A 20,986-nucleotide genomic window follows, 5' to 3' on the forward strand; every position below is an offset into this window, starting at 1 on the left:
TAACGTTTACCTGTATATATATTTATAAAAAACAAAAACAACAGTGTAAAATTGATTGTCATTTCAAGATAAAAAGCATCAAAACATCCAAGGCATCAACAGTGAGGAACAAACTGGGAACTATAAAAAGTGACAGGGGTTGAGGGGGGGATTCACAGAACTAAAGCCCAAATGAACAACGCTCACACCGAGAGAGAGAGAGAGAGAGAGAACCCATTTGGTGCACATCATGCGTCTGAGAAAGCTTTTGGCAGCCTAGAGTGCAGGAGAACGGCGAAACAAAGGCAACGGTTTGCACATGCCATCTCTCAAACTGTCCGTCCTTCCGTCCGTCTTAGACCAGAGACGCCAACAGCACGGCCCTCCGTTTGTTCGCCTCGCCGCACTCCCCCAGCTGTCAAGATTTCAGTGTTCATATCGCCAAAACTTCATCCAGTTGGGATGCAGCTTAAGCAAGCGCGTGTTGTGGCTCATCTAGAGACAGAAAAAAAAAAAAAAAAGGGATCCAACAAGTTCTCCGCCCGTCGAAAGAAGCAGGGCGAGACTCGAAGGGCTGAGAAAGGCCGCGGCCGGGCATGGAGAGCGCCGAGAGCATGGCTTTGATTTTTACCGAGCCCTGTGACCAAGAGAGGTAACTCCTGAAAAGCTTTTCAAGCAGAGTAAAGGGGGGCCTTGGTGAGTTTTGGAAAGCACATACACACTCTTTGACACACACACACACACACGCACACGCACGCACACGCACACACACACACACGCACACACACACACAGCGCCAAGCAACAGAAGTCTTGTTCCACAAAATACACAGTTCACAGAAGGGGATTCTTCTTCTTCTTATTTTTTTTAATTTCCCTCCTTCCGTCCCAGAGAGTAAAGCCACGCTGCATGGTGCAGTCAGTGTGTGCGGCCTTTCTCTTACTGCCAGTCCTCATCATCCACGTCCTCCGCGTCCGACGAATCGTCGTTGGTGCTGTCTCCGCCCAACTGTCGCGTCCCGTTCTGCTGCCGTGCGGCGAGGGCGGCGGCCTCGGCGGCGGCTCGTTCCTCGGCCTCTTTCTGCCGCAGCGCTGCCGCCTTCTTCTCCTGCTCGGCATGGCTCTTCATGTGGGCGCTGCGGCTCTTCACCTTGTAGAAAATCCTGCGGGGAAAAGAGGGAAGAGCTTATTGCTGAAGCTCTTTTTCAGACCTGGGATATGCAACTTTAACGGGCTTATCAGGCTGGTGAGGTCGTGGCCTTTTGGTCATTGAGACGTTTTTGTCCGAGCCACAGTGCTCACATGCTGCATCTTTCACCTGGTGGCCCAGAGGAAGCGGAAAAGTAACAACATCAAAAGGAGGTGGTCTCGGTTCTCTTACATGCTCCATCAAAGATGGAAGATTTTAAAGCTGTTGGGAAATTAATTATTAATTAATACCCACGGTGGGTGCGCAGGAAGCTTTCCCTACTTCCCACCGGTGAATCCTCTTTTAAAACCCTTTTCATCAGTTCAATCATTTCTATGATAAAGAATCATGCTGCCTAAAATGACATGTTGTTAAGTTGGGACTTTCACATTATTCTTTTTTCACTCAGCAGCTGTACCTGAAACATTTGATTGGATATCGGACATTGGACGTCAGTTTATTTCCTGCAGTTGTCATGGATGACAGCTGGTCTGATTGTTTATTATTAGGGTTGTGTCATTTGCCCCGTAACACAAGAGGGAAAAACATTTGGCTTAATGTTGGCTCGCACACAGTCAGTTTATAAAATACTTGCGTAAAGAAGATGACAATTGAGTGATATGTTTATGACAGAGCACTTAAGGAGAAGGACGTGCCTTTGATCTGCATATTTGACCCTTGTGCTGCTGTGGACGTCAATCGGACAGCGTTCAATTCAGATCTGTTCCGTGTAGGAAGTGGGACTGGAACGTGTGTGATGTGTGACTGAACTTTGTCGCTTGATGAGACACAAGACCGACATTTAAAAATAGTCCTTACATTTCTGTAAAGAGGTGCGTGTCTGAAAGGGTAAAATGCTATCATTCTTATTAGTGTAAGGAGTTTGGTGACTTTCTGTAAACATCCCAGAATACCAACGCACAGCATCAACATCATCCATCAGCCAGACTTAGAAATGGGAACAGCGAATTCTGGAAAATACCAACTGGGAGCCCCCTCATCATATAGGCAATAATACTTTGGGCTTAGTTGGGTGCTAAAACTGGCAAAATGTGCTTATTATTCGACACTACAAGTACAAGGTTCTTACACACATTCTGTTTCTGAAGCCAGTCATTTTGTAATAATAGTAGGGCTGCACGATAGGAGGAAAATATGCGATATGCAATAACATTGTTGAATATGGCGATGATATAACTTGCTATAAATTAACAGATATTAAAGTATAATTAGTTCTGCATTTCTGCTGCTTTCATGTTCTGCTAAATACAACAAATCACTTGTTGAGTTTAAGACTAATGAAAGGAAATAATTTCCAACATTCTCCTATTGAACATTAAATTAAACAGAAAAGGCACCATTTAAAAAAAGAATGACAGTTACATTTTAAATGTGTAGTTTTCTGTGTGTCTATTGTCTATTGCGATACGTTGCAGCCTTTTGCAATGTGAATTTAAGTTGATATTGCCATGATGATAAAAAAAACGATATATTGTGCAGCCCTAAATAATAATTATCACTGCCTAAGTCTCTTCATAAAGACCGTGATCAAAGTGCAGTATGATGTATGGAAATATAGGCTGAGTAATAACAGGCTATACCAGAACAATGGATCTCACAGCAGTGGGTCTGCAGCTGCATGAAATGTGCATCCATGTGTATCAAACAACTGTAAAATGGCTACTCGGCCTGGTTGGAGATCCAGTAAACATGCATTATGAGACTCTGAAGTGGTGATGATCATGATCATCTATAATGAGCACACTTTAAAGTGAGAACTTAAAGGGGCGAGTGAAGCTCTTGTCATGTCACTGGGTAGAGTTGCACTGACGAGAGGCCCAATGTGCTGTATTACTCTACTCTGTGTTTCGGTTGCTAGGACACAGTTGGCAATAACAACAGGCCCCGGTGTTGTCAGAGTACAGGCTGTTATTTAATCAAAGCTTTACAGGAGGGGTCGATTTCTTCAAACACCATGAGACACTTGCCTCTATTTACCAATGCATAGTCCAAGTGGGCAACAGCAGTAGCAACATTTCCTGCAGAAATGTGGTATTTTATATCCAGCTAGTTCAGTGGAACGCCACTCATGTAAATTGCTGCTGTCAGCTTTGCATGAGTACCCAGAGCCATGCCAACGTCTCCAACACGACAGCAGTGACTGATGGGATGTTTAAGATCACTGACCTGCCACATTTCTTGCAGGGGAACTCGCCCTCCTGACCAGCTGGGCCTTTGTTGGCTGTTGGAGGGCTGGTCTTGCGTACGTTGCTGTCGTTGCGAGCTTTGGAGCTGGGAGGGGGTGGCTGAGGGGGGTGGATGACCCAGGACGGCGGCGGCTGCTGCTGCTCCTTCCCCACGTCCTCCTGGCCTTTCATGATCAGGACGGTCCCAGGCTACACACACACACACACACACACGCGCACACGCACACACACACACACACACACACACACACACACACACCAAAAGTGAGAGGGGTTGTTAACATGAAAGCTCCAAAAGATGTTTAACACGGTCACGGAGAGCAATTAGAATATAAATAATGAGCCTGAAGCTACTTTATGAGAACCTTTTATGTCGGACAGCATTACAATGGCATGCACAAATGTGCCCGTTAACATGTACTGTATATGTACACACAGTTTAAGAAAACTAAATTACACATAGCCCGGGCACTTTGATCGACAACTTATTATGTGTGCTAAACGGTTAAATGCAATGCAAATGACAAAGGTTTCTTGTCGAGTCATTGTTTGCTAACAGACATAATGGGGGTTACGCAATCCAGAGAGGTGGACATCAGCCAAGTTCTCTCCTCTCCAATATCCAGCAGGGGGAAGCAAATCCAACAGGCAGCCTCCAGGACAACACAGGAAGGACAAGTGTGTCAAAGTGTGATGAGGCCAAATGAGGTTTCTAAGCTCTCTCTCTCTCTGTCTGTCTGTCTGTCTGTCTGTCTGTCTGTCTGTCTGTCTGTCTGTCTGTCTGTCTGTCTGTCTGTCAACAAACATGTTGAGGCTTGGCTTTGAGAAATTGCACTTTTGCATAGATAACAACAGTATGGTAATTAAGACTATAACCACCACCACAGTATTAATCAATTGAAAACAGTGACAGTAATCCCTCTGGAGTACTGGCCTACTTCTCTAGTTTATCATGATGATATCATGACCATGTTATTTTTTATTATCATTGACAACATTATTTATTCTGGAAATGAAAGAAATTGAAAAAAGTAGTGTTATTTTGAAACACAGTGTAACTACAGAGAGTGTTGCATTATGGGTTGTTTGTAGCCATTAAAAAAAGGAGCTAGGCTGGCAAGCTTTGTCAGCCCTAAAAGTGTTCAGGAAGCCCAGCTGAGTCTTCTAGAGTTTGTGATGGCAAGTGTAAGGTGACACACAGAACAAAAAAACAGGTGTCCAAAACAGGTGTTGGAAAAGGGAGAGTCATCTTAAATATGGGGCAAATACAGGAAAATACTTCATTACCATGAATGATATTTAAAAAGACTTTAGAAGACACTTCCTTAGCTGTAAATACAAGAAGCAAAACGAGGGTTCATGGCAAACTGATCACAGACAAAAAAACACGTAAAAATAAATGTCTCTGCCCATGACAATGGTTACACACTGGGAGTTGGTTCATGCCGGAAAGTAAACAAACAGCGATGTTATGATTTACAGAATGAAATCATATCCTTTAACCCTTTTCATGTTATCGTCGAGGGCAAAGACGCACTGCAATGTGGGATGACCATTCATCCTTTGGTCTACTTTATTTTATTATACTTTCCTTTAGAGCTCATAATTCATTTCACACTCACATTCTCAGCGGCATGCAGCGTGTGTGTCACCCTGGTGGGGCCGACATCCTGTTTCCTGTCAGCTGACCCTTCCCATTTCCTGCTGTCCTCCTCCCTCTGTGGCTCCAATCTGTGAGAGCCCTGCTGGCCCCAAAGGAGACGAGTGTGAGACACAAAGGAGATACATTTACAGCGTGATGCGGGTCTAGAAAGCTCTGCAGTGGGGCGATATTACATGAGAAGTGTCAAACTGCATCTCTTGAACATGAGTTTCCATTAGAGCTGCAAAGATCAATCCATTAATGGAATAGTTGTCAACTATGCATTTAATCGCCAACTATTTTGATAATCGATGAATCGGTTTGAGTCATTTCTTTTTCTACTTTCTTCTCTCCGACAGTAAAGTGAATATCTTTGAGTTGTGGACAAAACAAGACATTTGAGGACGTCATCTTGGGTTTTGGAAAAACCTGACATTTTATAGACCAAACACCCAATCAATGAATCGTGATAAATAATCAGCAGATTAAAATCGACAATGAAAAGAACCGTTAGTTGCAACCCTACGTTTCCATGCGTGCATGTAGCTTTGCACAGTCACCATGCCGACCACCCAGCCTGTACCTGTAATGTTTCTGCTGAAGGTGCTATGGTGACATAGCTGGCGTGAGCTGCAGCCGTTTGCACGCTTTATTTTAAGAATCGAGTGGTCATCGTAGATATTCTGAGCTGCGTTATTTCTGAACCGACACACTGCAGCTTCACATCTAAATCAAACCTCTGCTGTTCCATGTTTAAATCAGATCACCCTGCAGTCAAACTCCGGCTCCTGAAATCACTTTGACAGAAGCTTGTACCCCGTTGTCAGGAAAAATCATTGCAAATGAATATTTTGTACGCTGTTGTTTGTAACAGGTTTGTTCTGCATAATGTCAGGGTCTTGGTTCTCCAAAATGACCTTTTGCTCGTCTATACATTAGCAACAACAAATTTTAAACATGGCATGTCACTCATGATACCAGTCCTGCATGTATACATCTTAACCAGAGTAAAGCTTTGGTTCTACTCGCATGCCACACCACAGCTACCTTAAACTTAGCTTAAGATCGGGTTAAACGTCTGCGCATGCTCCCACTGCCCCTCCCCACTCCGCTTGAGTGTTTTTTATTTTTATTATATTTTAGGCCTTTATTTGTTATAGTAGGCAACGTTTCAGTACTAGACCATCTTCAATGCAAACACATTTTTGCCTGAAGATGGTCTAGTACCGAAACGTTGCCTACTATTAAACGTAATATATTTTTGCAAGGTAGAGTGTGCAGGAATTTTCTCCGCAACTTTTGACTTGCTTGTCCCCCTCCGACGCACATGTCTCACGTTGTAGATATGCAAAGTATTTTTCTGTAGGCCTTTATTTGTGACAGGACAGCTTAGACATTAAAGGGCAGAGAGAGGGGGACAGCAAAGTGCCGCAGGTTGGAACTGAATCCGCGGCCGGTGCGTCCAGGACTGAGCCTCTGTATATGGGTGCGCGCTCTACCATGTGGGCTACCCAGGCGCCCCGCTGGAGTGTTTTTTGACCCGGAAATAATACAAATCGTTGCTGTGATACAACAAAACGGCGTTGGCCCAAATCAGCGGTGGGCCCTCTGCAGCAAAGAGCCTATGGCCCGTCTGTTTTACTCCCCGCCGAGGTAGCGGCCAACACCGGGAGGGGCTGTAAACGCTGTGTCTCAGCAAAAAAGTGGAGGGCCCGAGTAGCCCCCCCCCGCGCTGCGGCCGCTAATGTGACGTTAATGTGAGTTAGCTAACATTAGCTTGCCAATTCCACCCGGCACTGGGCGACATTGGTTACAGATAACGAGCCAAACAAAGTTGTCAGTCATCTGGTGAGAGCACTGTGCTTTCCTACGCTGTGACAAGAGCGTGTGAAGTAGTTACATTTGACTAATTTAGTGGCCAGTCTGTGTAATGTTGACATAGGTCAAGCGGAGAAAAAAAAAAGCGTTTGGCAGAGCGCCACCTACTGTATTCTCCCCATTCTCCCCTGCTCATGTATACGAGGAGAACAAGCATAACCCGGTTATTCACTTAACCGGGGTAATACCCCGGTTACTGCTGTGCATGTAAATGCACTGACTAACCTTGTGATCCGTCTCCTCCTCAGTGGTCTTGCTCTCAAGCGGCTCCGCCTCGCCATAGATCAGCGTCCCGTTGCGCCCGATCTTGACATGTTTCTTATACGTGTAGTAAAACTCCACACACTGCGCCACTGACTTAGTGTTCACCTGTAAACCAAGACACACACAGTCACACCATTTTAATTTCTCTCTGTTTTTTTGGTTTTTTTTAAATGTCACTACATGTTATTGAGCAGATAAGATCATTTTTCAGGTCATTTTAAAGCTGCTAAGTAGAAGGAAAAAAAACACAGAACCTCCTAGATGACATGCAGCTTTTATATGTATCGTCTGTTTTTATTCTGTATACTTTTCATTGTTTACGGTTGTCTTTTTTTGTAGCCCTGACGAATAAATGTCCTTTTTTTTTTTTTTTAAGATAATACAATAAAATGAGATTTGTTTTGAGAAGCTTTATTGCAGCTACTCGCTATTGCAAAGACAACAACGAAAGCCTAAAGCACATTCAGAAATCAAATTTCAACTGAACAGTGAACATAATTTGGCCTGCTTCTTGATCACTGAAGTGGTTAAAATTAAATAGTTATACAGTCCTGTGGAAAAACAATAATTGACTGAGACACGGCAAAAGATTAAACTAGAAGGAAACATTGTTCCAGAGTGACTGTATTTCCTTATCACCATCCACAGATTCTCAGGAAAAATACAGTATTGTGCAAGCACAGTTTTCTTTTGGGAAGGTTTATCAGTCCACAGCTAATGTGTGGCTTACACTAAAACAAAGAGTTTCTATTTTCCCGTTCTTGTGCTTGAAACCCCAATTTACCTGTTTCTGTACCATGAAGAAGTCCTTCTTGTATGCAGTGATGCCTTTGTTGAACTGGCGTCTCTCCGCTGCGGTCCAGCTGTCTGATCCTGAGGGACAGACATTTAAAAACAGAGGGATGCAGCAGTTTAAAAACAATCAGCAAGTATCTGCTTCCAGACTATATTGTGAATGGGTGCAGATCCTGACATACTTAATCCCACCCTTAAAACCACACACACACCACACACACACCCATACGATAAACAATGGCTCTCCTGTCTTCTGTTTGGGATTAGCCACATGCTGTAAACCCCCCTCCCTGCTCCTCTCCTTCCCTCATGCTGTTGACCCTGACAATCCTCCACAGTCACCCACTCCCCCCACCCACCACCACCCTGACACTCTCACTACTGCAGCTGCCATTGATTTGAGGCAAGGCCTTAGAAAATCCCTGATACAGTAGATGGTTAAAAGAAAAAGTGGGAGGAAAAGGGTTGCTGACAGTCCCATTATTATGAACCAAAACACAAACGTGTTCAGAATACATCTCGGCTGAAATCAGGATTTTGAAACTAATTTTTTTTTGTTTGTTTTGAGCATTTGAATGCCAGCTGGGTGGGGTTTATCAGATAAGGCAAAAATGGACGCCAGAAAATTGTTTGCAGCCAGAAAATTATGACAATTATATCAGAATCAATTAAGTCAACTTTCTGTGACTGGTAATGTCGATTATGTTTTTTATCAACTGGCCTATTGCTATTTTCTCAATGAATCAATGAATTGTTTTGTCCAGAAAAAAAGTAAAAAAAAAAAAAAAGACAGTTGATATAATCAAATAACTTGTTATGTCCGCTCAACAGTCTAAAACCCAAATATGATCAGTTTATAATCACATAAGAGACTGAGAAGCTGCAGAATGACAGAAACAATTGATCGATTACCCAAATAGTTGACTTTCTGCCAAACAACTCGTGACCTAATTGTTTCATCCCTCAGTAAACAGCCATTTAATATTGCAGGTTAAAAAATAAAGTTTATATAATAAACAATAAAGACAGAATAAATGCTATTTGTATATGACTTACCTGAGTAGTGGTAGTTCGCAATAGGATGAGACTTGGGGAAAATTGGATTCCTCAGCATCAGGAGGGAAAGAGCAGCCTGAGAAACAAACAACATTTTAACAATGCTTGAAAGGGAACAAACATTAGCCGCACAGGATTGTTATGAGCCTCTACAGAGCAGGTCGCTCCTGCCAAGCCAGCTGACTCATGGGTCCTTTAGGCGCTCCAGTTGCGCTCTCTAAACCCGTGAAAACACACGGAGCCAAACAATGAACCATAGCTTACAGGTAACCAGGGAGCGAGATAACCATCGTTCTCATTTTTCCTGCATGTATCAGGTACTAGTGTGCATCATATCATGATTATACTCTCTCTCTGGCACGGTCAAAGTAAGAATCAACTTTGTGCTCTTTAAGACGGAAAAAGTCTCGACTGTGCATGAATGTTGAAAGACGGCAGTTTGTTTTAGCCGGACTGCTGCAGAGAGTGGGCGCTTCAACATCTCCACCAGTACCACAAATCACTACAGCTCTGCTGTTACTCTGCGAGGCAACTTGCACATCTTCAATAATGGAAATATTGATTTAGGATCACGGCCTAGGATCAAGTCACTGTAAAAACAAAGTCATGTACATTGTAAAGATTTGTTTTCTCTGTGAAGTTAAAGGGCCTTTTCTTATTGATCACTGTCAAATAATTCATCTAATAGATACACCCTAATGTATCGTTACGAAACCGGTCTTCTTTACAAAACACACAAAAATAGTGTATGGGTTACAAATCTGATTTAAAAATGTGACTTTGATACTTAGAAAGATTAGGTGCCTCAGTTATCTAAACATGTATTTTTTCTTTTAGCAATCATGTTAAAAGCACTTTATAATGTTGTTCTAATATCGCTTTATATTGCTATTTGGATTTATATTGTTAAGCACTTTGTAACCTTTAGCTGCAACGATTAGTCAATTAATCAGTAAATTGATTAACAAAATATTAACAAGGTTTCTGCAGGTTTCACCATGTCAAATTTAAGAATTTTTAAGACCTTTATGAATGAAATTCAAGACCTATATCACGACATAAAAGTACAACAGAATGCAGAGTCTCAAAAGTACTTGTAAAGTGAATAAATGTATTCAAATTGAATAAAAGCTACACAGTAATATTAATCTATACATATACAGGTAATTATATTTGGACGGGCGAAAGAACTACAACACCACAGAATTAAAAAATTAACATTTCAATAAGCATTAGAGGTAATGCTACATGGACGTAGGGAAATTAAGACCCGATTAAAATGATTTAAGACCTAGAACACAATACTTTAGCGAATTTAAGACTTTTTAAAGGCCTACATTAGATTTTTAAATTTGAGATTTTTTTAGACTTTTTAAGACTATTTAGATAAACAGTTAATTGTTGGAGTCCTTTTTCAAGCAAAAATGTCAAACATTTTGTAGTTCCAGCTTCTCAAATTTGTTAATTTGCTGCTTTATATTGTCTTAACATTATAATAAATTCAATATCTTTGGGTTGTTGGACTGTTGAGTCGGACAAAACAAGATATGTGAAGACATCTCTTTGGGCTTCAGGAAACTGTATTTTTCACCATTTGAAACACAAAATGAATATTTGATTAATCCAGAAGAAAACTGGCAGATCGATAATGAAAATAACGGTTAGTCGCAGCCCTAATTATTAACATCATAAGACACAAGCTGGTCCCATGTAGCAAGGCTATTCTGAGATGGCAAGCTTCCCTTTTTCCTTTTTTTATTATCCCAGCATCCGTCTGCTTCTCTTAAATAATGATACATATAATGTGACCAGGAAAGTGCCACTCGATATGCCGCATAACGTTTAACAGTGACCGTTATTTGGCCTCATTACCACAAACAGCACGTTGTTCCTTTTTTTTGTTAAATGTAATCAGTGGAACGGCAGATTTATTATTATAAATAAAGTGTGTTTTACTTGAGCATGGCAATGTGCTTGAAATAGCGCTTTTATACTCGAGGTCAAGGCACTCTGCCCTGACGATGAGCACTGATGTTATTAGTGGTCTGGCGGTGATGCAATAGTATGAGACACAGCGTGCATCATTGCTGCAGTATAGGTGGAGCACCCATCTGACCAATCAATTTCTTGGTGACACAATGACTGATTGTAAACTCATAAAAATGTATGACTTACTCCCAACCTTCCACAGGCGTATTTATGACTTGGAGGTTTTGTCTGGTTGCTGAAGGTGCTTTCAAGTACAGCTAATAAACATGTACATGCAAACCTAATATAATTACATTCATTAGTTAAGGGCAATATACTGTATAATGCTGGCCATTTTAGCACCGCATGGCTACAACACAGTACCACTTAACTAGGGCTGCAAATAACGATTATTTTCATAATCATCGATTAATCTGATGGTTATTTTTTCTGATTCATCGAAAAATCTTCAAAATGTCAAAAGATTGCGAGAAATACCCATTATAGTTTCCTAAAGCCTGGGGTGACATCTTCCAAGGTCTTGTTTTGTCTGACAATCAGCCAAAAACCCAAAGATATTCAGTTTATTATCACAGAAGACAAAGAAAGAAAAGCAGATTTGAGAAGCTGGAAGAGAATTCTTGTCATGTTTGGCTTAAAAAAAAATGACAAACTATTTTAAGATTATTTTTTTTGGAGCATTTTCGGCCTTTATTTTTTAACAGGACAGCTGAGGACATGAAAAGGGAGAGAGAGGGGGTAATGGCATGCAGCAAAGGACCACAGGTCGGAGTCGAACCCAGGCTCGCCGCGTCGAGAAGTAAACCTCTGCATATGGGCGCCCGCTCTACCAACTGAGCTACCAAAAATGACAAACTATTTATGCATTATCAAGAAAGTTGCCATTTAATTTTCCGTCTATCGTTTAATCTACTACTTATCTCTGCTGCACAGTTAAAACTGTGCATCACACCTCACTGAAAGCATGTGCCGCTCTTCTTCTCTACATAGTGGCCTCCACACCTTGGGCTATATATCCAAATCATTTCACTATCTCAGTCGTCTCAGGCCACCACACCACTTTCAGTACATAGCATAATGAAAGTCTACAGATCAGTCACTTCCGTTCAGAAATCATTGACAGCTAAGATAAAGGCATTCAATTACTACCGTGGCATGCACACGAGAAACCAGGTTAGTGGAAGGTACCAGCTTAGGCAGGAAGTCGGAGGACACACGTACGTGCATTGCAACAAACCTCATTACTTTAATGTTTGCATTCAGCTTGTCAGTAATCTGATTATGAATATGTTTTTAACGAAGCCTGGCATACTTTCAGTGCATTAGAGAGATTCGAAGCTATGCTTTGACACGTTTCGGTCCTGGTTGGGCTTTGGATTTCATTATTTTGGATACAAGGACGCACCACTATGAATAAAGTCACAACGCCACTATCTTGGAGCACTTCTGCACGTATAAAAACCCGGATAGAACAATGTTAAGGGTTTACAATCTGGTGTAATCTGCTTCTGTGCACTAACGACTGGTCATAATAATAATAATAATAATAATAATAATAATAATAATAATAATAATACTTTTCCACCGTGTGTGGCGTGTACCCGCTCGCGGTGTGAAACCGCGTGTCCGTGCTATTGTCGCACATGTAGGGAACTGCGTGAATGAACCTGCAACATGTCAGCGGTTTGGAAATTCTTCAGCGGATAAGCGGACGAAGATGGATGGATGGTGTGTGCAGAAGACAAGGAAAAAGTAGGGCGTGGAGGGACAACACCAAAAACCAAAATCAAACCAAATTTTTTTTGTTGGATATTGGATGCGAAAAGAAGGAAATGGTTCTAACATTGCACTTTAGATGTGTGTGAATTTCACACACCAGGAGTAATTTATATAGTTCTATTTTATAGTGATCCATTATCTGTTCAAAAAATGTTTTCATGTTCTGTGCAAAATGTTGTATGTTGCAAATTTGTGTGTGCTGTAAAGTGGTTAGAAAAAATGAAATCGGAATCGGCTAAAATCGGTATCGGCTGGCCTAACTCAAAGAAAATCGGAATCGTCCTAGAAAGTTGTAATCGGTGCATTTCTAATAATAATTATGTGCATGAGGCTTTACAATTTCTTCCATTCATGACAGGAATGCTATTAAAATAATAATTTCTGGCATGATTTATAAATCCTCTTTTAATTTTAAACATACATGTGGCACAGTGAATCCTTAGGATATACTGTATCTTTGGATGGCTACCTTAGTGACTGTCTTACCTATAGGTCAGTTGGGCTATCTTCAGTGGGGATTTATATTTGCTAATAATATGTTGTTAAGACATTTTCATACATTCATTCAATTTTTTTTTTTTATTAGGAGTCTTACTAGGAGTCCCGGACCTCCTGTTGAAGATCTCTGCTCCAGAACCTTAAATATGAATGACTATATAAAACATATTTTCTTGTTATATATTATGCATTTCACCAATCTTAATCTTAAATCTGTTTTATCAGTTCTGATAAAAGTATGATTTGATCGACAGTGCCCAAACAACGCACGTTGCTAAATCCTGATTGGTACACGGCAGTACGTGACGTCCCCTTTTTTCTCCCACTGAGCCCTTCTCACTTCAACCCAGTGAGAAGAGCACAGAGGAAAACACAGATGCAGCTATTTCTCTCATACCAAACAACCACAATTGTTGTCCAACTTTGGCAGAAAATACTATGTTTATGTAAGATCCCATTACTCAGAGAAAATAAAAGTTTTCAGGGCCTTTAAGTAATTTTTCAAACGTGAAAGTCAGTCTTTAAAAGGGTAAAACAGCTTGGTGTGCTCACGTGAGTTAGAACCTGACTCATGTCTGCACAGTGCTGAACACAGCTGTCTGTCATGTTTCTATTCTATTCTATTCAATAATAGAAGTCCGTGACTTGTGGATTGTTCTGTTGTGCTCACCATTATGTCCCCTTTGCACTCGTACAGACAATGGTGGGCTAACTCCTGGTTGGTGCCTCCTCCACACAAAGCACTGGAGCAGGCCAGGTGCATGAGGTCTTCCACTGAAAGACATAGGAAAAAAGGTTAAGTTAGTTATTATTTTGCATACAGTGGTGATGATATTTTCTTCTTGTGAGTGAGAGAATGAAAATCTGAAAAATCTGTAATTAGAAGATAATTGATTAAAATGTGAAACGTGTGTTGTTGTTGTTGTTGTTTAATTATGCAGTGTCAGTGGTGCTCCAAGTCCAAAAAACAAACCTCCCCACAGTGACAATTAAGTCTGTTTTACTATATTAGATTGCATCATATGCCCAGAAAACTGCTTGCAGCTTCTCACTGAAAATGCAAGTGTCCAAATGTAATATAGCAAACATTAAAAAGCAATTTGCTGCTCGAGACATATTAAGGTTGCAACAGCTTTAGGGTGAGTACTTAAACACACACTCTTTAAGATGATAACAGGAAGTTCCTTCTGTATTTCATAAACAAGGAAATTACTCAATACAAACTAATTAGTTTTAAGAAAAAAGAAAGAAAGTCGGTCTCTTCCTGATTATTTATATACAAAAAGATCATAATAAAAAGGAATTCTGGAAACAGGAGGTCAGTTTCACAATAAATAATCAGTTTCAGGTGATGTAACGACTGTCTATTACCTCTCTGCTGGAAGTCAGGTTTTTCCTCCAGTTCAGTCAGTGGAGCCCAGACCAGCTCAGCTCGATGATGATCCAGCTCGACAGCTGTCCGCTGCCTTAGCTCTGGCACCTCGGCCTGGTACCGCGACCCAATATTTATCCGTCTGGGAACAGGACATCAGTGTGAGCGACAAGGCCTTGAACTTGATCCATTCAAAATTCATCAAGCGCCTTTGCTGTTAATCACTCTTGAATATTTCAGTCAAGACCTCATATATCAGTAACACATTTCTTTTCAGAGTAAAGCTTGTTTTATTTCTGAGATCACATTTGAATTTCTCGGCTTTTCTTTCTGCCGTGATCTTTAAATAGTCACAGGAAGATTGTTGAGGCACTGTGGCTCTGAGAACTGAAATCCTTGCACTGTTTTGAATTCCAGCCTGTTATACAGCCTCTCCTTTGTTCTCTCAGCATAGTGAATAAAATGCAAATTCCTTTCAAAATTTATATTTGAAACAGAGTGCACTTCTTGAATTCACTGAATTGAAAGTAAATGGATCCTCATCCTGGTGTGGGACAAAGGTTATGTTCAAGTAGGAAAACAGACTCAAAATCAAACCAGAGACCTCAGTGCTATAGTTGTGAAAATCATGCCGCTTTACATTAACAGACAGACAATCTTGTTCCAGCATGCCCCCTCCCACCCCTGCATTTCCAGTAGGCCTGCAGTATTTCCAGTTGAGTGTGTGTTAGTATTCTGGCAGCCTCCCCCAGTGAAGGTGGGCTGCTAAAAGTTGAACTGCGATGGCTCTAGTGTGTTTGGGAGTGCAACAGGCCCAGCTGAAAGCATGATTTATGGGAAGCATCACTGCCTCGTCCCTGACTAACTGCTCAGCAGCTGGCACAGGTTGGGCAAACAGCTTGCTCAATGCAGCTTACAAAACTGCAACTGTTGATGCAACTACAAAAAAAAATAACTACAAAAAAAGAATCCCTGACTGATGGTATGGAGTAACGTGGCTGTTGGCCATGTTCTACTAAAGGTCTTGTTTGGTTCAAGCTGTTTAAAGTTATAATCAATTTTTTTTTATTGAAATCAAACCCAATTTCTGATACTATTTATGATCGGTATGTTTATGCATTTTATTTTTTATCCATATGTATTTACATTCAGCAATCACCTCTTAATGTTGTTATTATTGTTATTGTCAAGGCGCCTACCGACGCAAGTATGAGGGAGTCACAGGAGACCGTGCAGCATGTAATGCAGCGTAATTGTATCTCACTGATAACAGCATCGCTGTTTACTCTCTTTACACACTGTCCGGGCCGTATTAAGTCACTGCTCATGCAAACAGAACGTCTTTCTGCCGCTGCTTTACATTAAAAGTATTCAACATGTGAAACACAGGGTGGTTTTTACTGTGAAGCAGCCACAGCTAACATTGTCAGCCGTGTTAGGACTAACCACAGTCTGTTATCAAAAATCCATCTACAAAACAAAGACAAGCATTTTCTACTTTTATTTTTGACACTGGATCTTTTTTCTTTTTTCTTTATTTCCTCCTCAGCAGTGTAACAGGTATCAGATTGAAGTTATTACTGACGTCTTTATTAAAACAATGTGGGTCTGTATGGTTGCAGTGCAAACACTAACAGATGCACCAGTGGCGTGTCTGTATTTCTGACAAAGTAGCTGCTCAACCCGCATTTGTTGTTGGATTGCAAGGTTAACAAAAGCCACATATGATATACGGTTAAACTCCAGATACTTACATATAACCAAAACTACATTCTCTGTGCATGTACGTTAAAGAGCAAAGGCCTCTGATGTACTTACTGCCACAACTTTTCAAAAGGTTTTAAGGCTTTCATTTGACAGTTACTATGGAGCCGTTATGACAGGATGCACTTTTGTTGAGAGAGACATTAGACTGCAAAGTCAGATGAGAAGGCGATCGCTGCCACTAAGGCTAGCTGTGGATGACAGGGCAAAAGATTCCAGTGGTAACAGTGGCGGAGAGGAGCGCCGCCTTAAAGGATGGCTTTAGTATTTCAAGAAGTCTGTGTTCTCTTTCAAGACATTTCATGATGCAGCCCAGTGTTGAGGTAAGAATAATTGACTGCAGAGCTCCTACTCCAGCTTTCGTAATGCATGCTCTGCTTTGAGTGCCAATGCAATATGACACACAAACCCCAAAAACTGTTCCACAATGGAAGATATGAATTGGGGATGTTGAGGGGGAAATAATACTCACGGCTCTATGCTGACTGGAGTGGCCTCGCCCATCGCGGACAGAACTGGTGGTGTGATGTCGCAGCTGTCTAAAAGAGCAGCAAAACAAAAATCATCTTTTTTTTTTTTTTTGCTGGAATCACAGGAGTTTTTGGATATATTGTGATATACAGTACAAGGGTTAGGGTTAGAGCAAAGATAACAAGAACATCTAATGCACAAATCAGTCTTAACTAATATTTATACAGCAACTATCCTAATTCACTTACAAATCATACATATAGTCTGATATCAGATGGTTTATGGGAAATCATTGCCAGATGCTTATTACACGTGTCCAGAGCTTGTTTGAATTCCTACAGTTCAGATGTCCTGTGGATAATACGGGGAGGTCTTATTTTTTTACTTACTGGAGCGCAACAGGCTGCGTGTTGCCGACTTGGGTGTCGCAGGAGGTGGCAGGCCCTGGCCGCTGGCTGCAGCAGACGACAGGAAAGTGGAGAAGTAAAGGCCAGAGCCCTCACGGACAGGGCTGAGGATTGGCGGAGGCGTGTAGGGGGGAATGGAGAGGGGGTTTTCGGTGAGGCGAACTGGGGAACGTAGGTGGCTCTGGTAGGGCGTGATGCTGGAGTAGACAGGAGGGGCGATGAATAAACCAGGTTTAGGCGGCGGGATGAAAAGAGGCTCAGGCCGGGGACGCCGTTTAGACTTTTTGCCGTCATCGTCTTTCTCCCCTTCAGTTCTTCCATTCTGGTGAGGAAAAAAACATATTTTTAGGGAGCTAGATTTATCACAGTGCATTGTGAAACACGCAAGAACACACACACATACACAACTCAACTATAGATACGCATGCACGCTCATTTAGTAGAACAACGCTGCGTTCAATTTCCGACTCGGAAAATTGTCGGAGCTGGGAATGACGTCACACCCAGGTTGACCGCGTTCCAGCACAAGTCAGAATTAACCATTATTTCACAGTGGGGTTTGCTCTAGCCAGGTTAGCCATTGTTAGCAATACCAGTTGATAACAACCCATTACGCTGTACTTTGTTTCATACAAACACCATAGCTACATGTCCCCAGATAGAAGTTGGACAGTACTGTGTGTACAACTAATTTAATGAGACACAAATACGACAGATGTGCTAATAAACAGTATATTACTACAGCTTTCACTACTGTTGATGCACAGAGCAGACATGTTGGATTTTGAGGTTCTCCGACTTTCCGAGTCGGAAATCCGACTTCAGGGGGCATTCCAGCTAAAATTTCCGACTGGGAATTTGTAAATTCTGACTTCCATGTTCAAATGGAACGCACCACAAGGCACCCCAACCCTCGACGGTATGGTACATAGTGTACAGTATGGCAGTGCTAAACCCTGATAATCTGCCTGATCTGGGACAGGGCAATCAGTTCACTAAACCCACCCCCCAAATAAAACAGGGAAAGGCAGAAAAGTGTGAAGGACTGGAATGGGGGCAGGGGAGACGTGGAGCATGCTGGGGGGAAGGGAGTGTTGTGTTGGCATAAATGCAAGGACTTAATAGCCGGAGTTTAGACAGACTGAAAACAGATGAAGGAAGACAGTGGATAGCCAACCTACTACTTTACCGCCACCAACATCAATTCTGACAGATAACAAATAATGTATGTAAAAAAAAATATATAAAAATATACCCGTTAAAAATGGCATTAAAGTACACCAACTCCAAAAAAGTAAAGAAAACAAAAGCACATATATAGATATAAGTATGTACCTGCTCTGAGCTCTCCGACAAGGAGTTCCTGAGTGAGCGTCTCCGGGTGACGATGACCGAGGGCTTGTGGTCGGCGCAGCCGAGGTCGTGGGGGTTTAAAGGCCTGGGGGGCCAGTTGGAGGCCAGGGCTGCTTCATCTCTGTCTGGAGAGTAGGGCTCCTGCCTTCGCACTGGAACAGACACAGGGATGACAAGCGGAAGGAGGCTGTCGTCTCGAGGACGCTTGGCGTTCAGACCCCCTGTTTCAGAGGGACTCCACGGTCTGTGGGGCTCCTGAGAAAGACAGTGAATGAGGAAAAAGGTTACAATGCTACTTATTCATTGATTTCTCCTTAACATAAAACACCTAGAGGATATGCAAATGCATGAATTGCACATTGCAAAAGTTCTACACAGTAAACCACAGTAAAGACTGATTTGAAGCAAAAATAGACAAAAAGAAATTTCCTCCTGGTGTTGCTTGCAATACTTTATGTCGCAGCTTCTTAAATGCTCATCACATTAAGTATTTCGGGTGACACATTTTCAAACACAGCAACTTGTGTAGTGGATACAGAGCACTGCGCAACTGGTGCAAAGAATAACAACTTAGGTAAGTAATTGTAGCTTAGCACCAGCACAATGAATATTAAACAGAAATGTACCAGAGCAGCCTGCCAAATTATAATCACAACAGTAAATGGGGAACCCTGAAAGCTTGTTCCTTACCTCGCGCAAAAACAAAGAGAAACATGAGAAACTCATGTCAATACTCAAATGGAGTGTAAAAGATGGGTCAATACAGCACTGAACAAGCCTGAGATGGATTTCTAAGGGACAGAATCAACATCATCCATCATCAAGAATAAACATAAAAAAAAAATAAAAAAAAAAGAGACACTGGAATTCAAAATATGGCCTTGGATGTTTCAGCGAAAGCCTCAGTTACCAAACAAGAATGTTGTACGTCCGCACCTTGATACAGTACTGTTAGGTGCAGCACTTAAGTGACAGACTTTAGATACATGCCAAAGGACCCGTCCCGAAAAGCATTCTCCACATTTTTTTCTTTGAGAAGCCATAATGAGTGGGCATGGGCAGCCTGTGTGCAACTTTAAAGCCATCTAAACCACCACATCATTGAAGACAGATGCATTCTGTCACTGCACACGGCTTCTTCATGGGCAGGGGAGGCATGCAGCAGTGTGGCTACGCTGGATCTGTGCTCGTTATTGCGGGTGGAAAACTCCAGCCCCTACGCCAGAGCGGTGGAGAGATATTCTGCTGAGCACTGCAGGCAGGTCAACCCTGCACCCCTCCCTGTACAGAGGGGGGAGGGCAGTCGAGGCCAGGCTGGAGTTTCTCTCCTTTGATGGGATGGGGGGGCGCGGGGGGAGGCGGGGGAGGTGTGCAGGCATGTAACCAAACACACTGGCTGTATGATCAGCTACCCGTGAGGCGAATCCAGGGCACAGCCATGCTGAACTGCAGACATACTGACTCAGTGCTGTTTGGCAACAGAACTTGTTGCACAATCAAGATATTCAGCACATAAACATAGATAAGTGTATGACTTTATTGATTCATCTAGCGAGAGCCGAAAAGCACATATTTGTGAAATATATATTTACCTTGTGACAAAATTCACAATGCAAGGTCTTGGTTTTAGCTACAGATTTTCCTCACAAGGCAGAGCTGAGCAGCCCAGTTCTGTGGTGTAAACTTTGCTGGGCGTTGATTAAATTCAGCTTCTCTTCCAGCAACACGTTAATCACAAACAACACAAGTTCTGGCACAGTTTTCCTGGCAGTTGCGTTAGGCAGTTTGCTCCAGTTCCCGCTCTTGTTCAGGGAGCTAAAATCCCACTGCAATTATACCCTGGGATAACACTAGAAAAATAGATTTTTTTAGCTCTCGCCGAGATATTCACAATTAAGGCTTCTAGCCTTAGATATTAAACTGATATGTAATCATCGGGATTTAGAACACTTAGTCCAACACCAGCTAAGAAACACAAAAGAACAAGGAAAACAGAAAGAAGAAGAATTACTGCCTCGCGGTTATATGCCTCTGCAAACATGTCAAGTTGCAGTTTACATCCATGTCCGCCCAGGCTCATAGAATATTAGTGGTGAAGGCTTTGACAGGAATTAAATAAAAAAGGGAATAAGTGAACGGAACGGAACATTACTATGTCACAGTGAAGTTGACCTTTGACCTTTTGGATATAAAATGCCATCACTCCAGTTTTTTTTTTTTTCTTCCTATGAGACATTTGTGTAAAATGTCATAATTAGCGTATGAATAATTGAGTTATAACCAAAAATGTGTTGTGTGAGTTCACAGTGACCTGACCTTTGAATATCAAAATCCAATCAGTTCA

The 20,986-nt window shown here is 41.8% G+C and overlaps 1 protein-coding gene across 5 annotated transcripts in view; it reads right to left on the minus strand.

Annotated features, from left to right (window-relative positions):
• Nucleotides 1–20,986, minus strand: part of mideasb (mitotic deacetylase associated SANT domain protein b) — a 29,735-nt gene continuing 8,749 nt past the window's right edge. For 4 of the 5 annotated variants that reach the window (XM_039786289.1, XM_039786288.1, XM_039786291.1 and 1 more), the window contains exons 3-13: nt 18,625–18,897; nt 17,272–17,611; nt 16,884–16,950; nt 14,647–14,789; nt 13,946–14,049; nt 9,010–9,085; nt 7,943–8,031; nt 7,120–7,263; nt 4,997–5,119; nt 3,355–3,563; nt 1–1,141 (exon numbers count right to left, since the gene is read on the minus strand). In XM_039786289.1, the coding sequence (XP_039642223.1) occupies nt 919–1,141; nt 3,355–3,563; nt 4,997–5,119; nt 7,120–7,263; nt 7,943–8,031; nt 9,010–9,085; nt 13,946–14,049; nt 14,647–14,789; nt 16,884–16,950; nt 17,272–17,611; nt 18,625–18,897 (1,791 nt within the window). In that variant the 3' untranslated portion in view covers nt 1–918. The remainder of the gene's footprint in view (nt 1,142–3,354; nt 3,564–4,996; nt 5,120–7,119; nt 7,264–7,942; nt 8,032–9,009; nt 9,086–13,945; nt 14,050–14,646; nt 14,790–16,883; nt 16,951–17,271; nt 17,612–18,624; nt 18,898–20,986) is intronic. The other variant, XM_039786292.1, reaches the window with a different exon arrangement.

Source organism: Perca fluviatilis, chromosome 20 (genome assembly GCF_010015445.1).
Source record: "Perca fluviatilis chromosome 20, GENO_Pfluv_1.0, whole genome shotgun sequence".
Classification (NCBI taxonomy): Eukaryota; Metazoa; Chordata; class Actinopteri; order Perciformes; family Percidae; genus Perca; species Perca fluviatilis.